Source organism: Nuphar pumila, chromosome 10 (assembly GCF_984573655.1).
Source record: "Nuphar pumila chromosome 10, dmNupPumi1.hap1.1, whole genome shotgun sequence".
In the NCBI taxonomy this organism is placed as follows: domain Eukaryota; kingdom Viridiplantae; phylum Streptophyta; class Magnoliopsida; order Nymphaeales; family Nymphaeaceae; genus Nuphar; species Nuphar pumila.
The window spans coordinates 103,080,558-103,086,150 of NC_143258.1; the positions used below are offsets into that span (position 1 = coordinate 103,080,558).

The 5,593-nt window shown below is 37.5% G+C and overlaps 1 protein-coding gene across 1 annotated transcript; it reads right to left on the reverse strand.

The window, feature by feature from the left end:
- Window positions 1–2,698: 2,698 nt before the first annotated feature.
- On the reverse strand, window positions 2,699–4,013 carry LOC149827689 (uncharacterized). The gene is made up of 2 exons (XM_090019954.1): window positions 3,747–4,013; window positions 2,699–2,825 (listed from the first exon to the last, which is right to left on the reverse strand). Exons 1-2 carry the CDS (start codon window positions 3,966–3,968, stop codon window positions 2,739–2,741), a joined length of 309 nt encoding a protein of 102 aa, XP_089876080.1. The 5' UTR covers window positions 3,969–4,013; the 3' UTR covers window positions 2,699–2,738.
- Between the last annotated feature and the right edge of the window lie 1,580 nt (window positions 4,014–5,593).

Here is a 5,593-nt window from a genome sequence, read left to right on the forward strand (position 1 = left end):
CAAGAGGGAAGAATGATTTTACAAATATTTGTCCTACACCATATTTTTGAATAAAGCTTTTAAAGTTACCTTACTATAATAAACGATAAGATGTGCCCGTTGCCGGAATACTTTACAAATTGTTGTGTGCAATGCTTTGTACCAAATGCAGAATCTGCTTCACATCTTGACATTTATGCACTTGTATTGGTTGTTTATCCGTAAAATGGGTTCCATATTTTGGTTCTGTCCATAGAAGGGTCCAAACTGGGATCAAGGGTGGAAATCTTCGCTAGCATTTTTTTTTTATATTTACACGGAGAAACCACTCCTAGGATCATAGACCTGGCCGTGCTAACTCTGCCTGCTGTACTTACAGCATAAAACTCTATGAGCTTACCCCTTGCCTCCATAGAGTCGCCACTCTTGGATTTGAAACTGGACCACCTGCCTAGCAGCTTAGGTCCCATCCCACTACGTCACACCCCTTTGGGGCTAGGGTTCCCTTCATATTACTAACACAATTCCAACTGTTTAGGATTAGGGGTGACAGTGAACATCACTAAATTGACAAGACATTACAAATTCAAAGCCCACTGAGGCATCCCTTGCCACAAGGTTGAAGCTGGGTGTACTCTCAATAGAGGGAGAAAATCAAGGGTTTTACCAACAGGAAGCCTGCCAGTATAAGGTTGATAATTGAAGAGTTAGGCAAAAAAACTGTTTAAGGTTTATACATTTAACAATATACAAAAAACAACTTAATTCCTTGCAATATTCTCTCTCACAGTCTCACAAAGAAACCCAAAGCCTGGTGGCAGGGAGATCATAGATCGACTCTCCAAAAGGAAAAACTCCTTGGCTAGGACCCTCGCCCCTAGGGCCTAAACTGGTCATCGGCTTACACAAGAGGCTATGGCCCCCTCAACCGCACTTATTCGTATGACAGTCTCAACTCAACCCTACTACTCCAGCCCCCTCAGGTCTAATAATATTCTCAATATAAAAACCAACTTTTTCCCGTATTCTAATAATATTCTCAATATAACTGGACCATGAGGAGCTGCATCGGTTGAGTTACACTGTGGGTCCCCTTTTCTTGGGCTAATAAGGGGTGTCAACCGGTCAAATATGACCCAGTCCCAACCCATACCAGATCCAGTAGGGTGAGAGTTTGATAACAAAGGAGGGGATAGTATGCACCCATGGTATTACATGTAGCAAAATGTTCCTACTGATAGTATGCACTAAAAGTGCTGTGCATTAAGACATTTGGGAATTCAGAAAATCCTTTTCCTTGGTCATTTCCTGTATCATAGGTGCTTTTTGGTACTTTGCAATAATACTGATATCTCAGGGAAGGGGTTGCTAAACCTGTATGATGATGTCATGAAGAATGGGTTTTATGTAACTTTGAATGCTCTTAACTAGGATGATGTGGAGGTTGGTCATGCAGTTTTTGCCATTCAAGCATGAGTTTTTATCTTAGATCTCATTGAGGAACTTGAAGTGAGAGTGTTGTCTACTTTTCTTCATTCTAAGGCTTGCAAGAACTTTGACAAGAAGGCCTCATTAAGTCAATGATGATATTTAGTCATGGCTGACATACCGGCTAGACATTCTTAATTTTCTTGTCATTTCTGTTATATATGTGACCATAATATGTAACTGTTAAAATACGATGGTTCTTGTTTTTATGGGAAGTTGCTACAGATTCAGGTTTTTTGGGCTAAATTGTATTCTTTATCATTTTTCAAAGAACATTATTTCACATCAAGAAATATACATTTTAAAGCAAATGGAATTGGTACATTATACCAATCATGCCATTTAGAGGACATGTTCGTCCTCTTTTATTTCTTTGCAGCAAAGGTCATTTGGTTTTGCTGGAACAAAAGACAAACGGGCTATCACAACTCAAAAGGTGTGGTATTCTTTGCAGTTTACCGATCTGTTATCTCATTGCCATCATGCCAACCGCTATTGAGTTAGGTTTTCCATTTTCATGTGTCTTTCTTGTATTTGTGAAATCACTCAGAAAAAAATTAAAAAAATAAAATCACACTATTGATAAGCTAAAGGAGTAACTTTGATGTGCGATCTCTATGTGGTTGCCTTTTAGTCTTGATGTGTGGTGCTATCAGTTGATAGGTGACTGTTTTCGAGCAACGTGCAAAGAGATTGGCTTCTCTCAATAATCGGTTGCACTACAACAAAGCAGTAGATTAGCGACGACCACATTCCATCGCTAATCCGTCGCTAACATGGGTAGCGACGGATTAGCGACAACGATGTGACAGTATGCTTACGTCGCGAATATTTCGACGCTAACTGGCGACGGAATAATTCTGTCGCCAGGTCCGTTGCTAATTGCGACGGAATAACGAGTGCTATATTTTGTCGCCAATCCGCTGGTACTATACGGCGACCACGGCTTGGCGACGGATTTACTTCCGTCGCTATGCCGTCGCTAGATTAATATGAATAGCGACAGATTGTTCCGTCGCTAATCCGTCGCAAACACGAAAAAAAATTAAAAAAAATTTATTTGAAAATTAAATACCGAGAACTGTACAATTTCTATTTCCTGTACAATTTATATTTCCTGTAAATAAAAAACAAACCACACAAAAAATTTCATATAACAAGAATCTACAACAATTAATCGTTCCACCTTAAAATTAAGAAGTTTAATTATTTATAATTCAATAATTACAATTAGGAAACATAAAAAAATAGAACTTCTTCAACACAGTCCTCTAATCATCGCCAAGATTTTGTGCGTCTTCTTGTTCATTGTCTTTATCTGTCCCTTTAGCTCCACTACGCTGATTATCGCTAGCAGCCTACACAAGAAAAGAACAGTCAGTATTGATAAACAAAATATAATGAAATAAATTACACACTATATGTGATTCTATCATGTGCTCATGTGTGATCTAAGGCAGTAAAAAAACTCTATATGTGATTCTATCATGCTCATATGTGCTCTAAGGCAGACAAAAAGTTATATATATATATATATGATTCTATCATGCTCATATGTGTGCTAAGGCAGTCAAAAAATTGAATATGTGATTATAGCATGTTCATATGTATTCTAAGGCATCTAGAAAAACTCTATATGTGATTCTACCATGCTCATATGTGCTTTAAGGCAGGCAAAAAACTATGTGATTCGATTATGCTCGTATGTGTGCTAAGGCAGTCAAAAAATTGAATATGTGATTATAGCATGCTCATATGTGCTCTAAGGCAGGCAAAGCAAAAAAATTTATATGTGATTCTATCATAAATGATATATAGCATGTTCATATGTGTTCTAAGGCAGTAAAAAAACTCTATATGTTATTATAGCATGCTCATATGTGTGCTAAGGCAGTCAAAAAACTGAATATGTGATTATAATATGCTCATATGTGTTCTTAGGCAGTCAAAAAACTGAATATGTGATTATAGCATGCTCATATGTGTTCTAATGCAGTCAAAAAAACTTTATATGTGATTCTATCATGCTCATATGTGTTCTTAGGCAGGCAAAAAAACTTTATATGTGATTATAGCATGCTCATATGTGCTCTAAGGCAATAAGAAAACTCTATATGTTATTATAGCATGCTCATATGTGCTCTAAGGCAGTCAAAAAACTGAATATGTGATTATAACATGCTCATATGTGTTCTTAGGCAGGCAAAAAGTTATATATGTGATTCGATTATGCTCATATGTGTTCTAAGGCAGACAAAAAACTGAATATGTGATTATACCTGAGAGGGACCTGGAATCGAAGATCCCCTATCCTGAACAGCGGCCTTGATCTCATTTCGGAGAAAGGGGGCGACGGTGTATTGGAAGTAGTTATTCAGTGATTCATTAACAATCTGGCGTACATCATCACCGGAAAGAATAGTCGGCTGCTTGGAGCTTATGTCGGCGCAAGAAGTCGGTGAGCCGTAACTGGAAGAACCAATAACTGGTGAAGTGTTCATATTACTCCCAAACCCGAACACGCGACCTTTTTTGGGTTCACCTGCTGCAGTCACCCATGCTGTAGGATCAAATGATGGATGCTGAGTAGCGTCATCGCCATATCGCTCTACCATCTGTTGCTCATATGCCTCCTACAAAATAATGTTTAAAGTATTCATTAATAATTAATGATAACATTATGATAACTTGCATATATATTGCAATGATTATTAATAGAATTAATACATATCGTTGTCGTTCTCGCCTTCTCTGATACGAAGACTCCCGTGGTCTTCCGTTTATGTGTTTCTACAAACACATCCTTGTATGGTACACTGCATCCTTTTTCTGCTTCCTGCGAAGTTAAATGACAAAAGATTTAGTACACAAGTTTGCAACAATACTTATAAAATTAATATTATATATTGATGAGTTACCATTTTCTTTAGGTGGCTCCCAAATGTCTTAGATCCACCTGTGTGTAGATGGGCTTCGGGCATCTTCGATCGATTTTGTGCAGCCTTCACAGAGCGATTTCTAAATGCATCTCCCGCTCACTTATCGCACATTTCATCCCAATAATCTCTCCTGATAGTAATAGGACCATGGCCCTTCCACAGTACTGGATCATCTACTACGCCAGATGCTTTTTTTGCTGCAGTCTTCATAGTGTGCAGCATGTCTGCAAATCGATTGGCAGCCACCTTCTGCCACACCTTCCTTGCATCATTTTCTTCCACCGTAGTTGCGAAGCGATTCGAAGCCTACAAATATTTTCAGAAAGTTAGTAGACATTGCTTAAATAAATTAAATATGAAACACATTAACTATGAGGAACAACTGTATACCATGAATGAGGACCACAATCTGTCTAACACCTCCTTTGGGTACCCTTTCCATTGAGCAACTGGTCCTGGTAGATGTTGAAGAAGTGAATTCCTAATCTCCCGTACTACTTCTTGTGGCTCAAACCTTGTGTTGCACATGAATTGTTACACAGTAAATATCAATATAAAATATTTAAAAGATATGCAATAATTGAAAACAAAATACTTACGGTCGATTATTGATATACACTATTCGAATGAGTCTTCTTGTGCCAGTCTGAGAAGACCCTGTTTCCTGTGTTGGCTGTTGACTTGTGTGATCAACTGGTGTAGGTGGGTCGTGTACAGGCGCAACATCATCTGTAAAAAAATACATTAGAAATTCTCAGAATGCGCATTTGAACTAATCAAGCATCCAATTAGTTATATGATATACCTATCACAGGAGCCCGTGAAGATGAAGGCTGAGCCTGACTACTACTGGATGAGCGACCACTATAACATCCACGAACCATATTTTAACAAATAACATATGCCATACAATACATTCAAATAATTCATATCAAGTATTACAATGCATTCAAGTCATTCACATCAAGCATTGCAATGCATTCAAATAATTCAAATCATTCACATCAAGTATTGCACTAATTCAAATCATTCGTTGCATAAATTATAATACATTCAAATAATTGAAATCATTCACATCTAGTATTACAATGCATTCGAATCATTCGTATCAAGTATTACAATACATTCAAATAAAATTTTTAATCATTCACACCAAGTATTGCAATACAACTCACATCAAGTATTAC

Coding starts and splice junctions, on each gene's coding strand:
- LOC149827689 (XM_090019954.1), bottom strand. CDS start 3,968: ATGAACACTTCACCAGTTATTGGTTCTTCCAGTTACGGCTCACCGACT. Junction 2,826..3,746: donor CGATTCCAGGTCCCTCTCAG/GTATAATCACAT, acceptor TTTCTTGTGTAG/GCTGCTAGCGATAATCAGCG.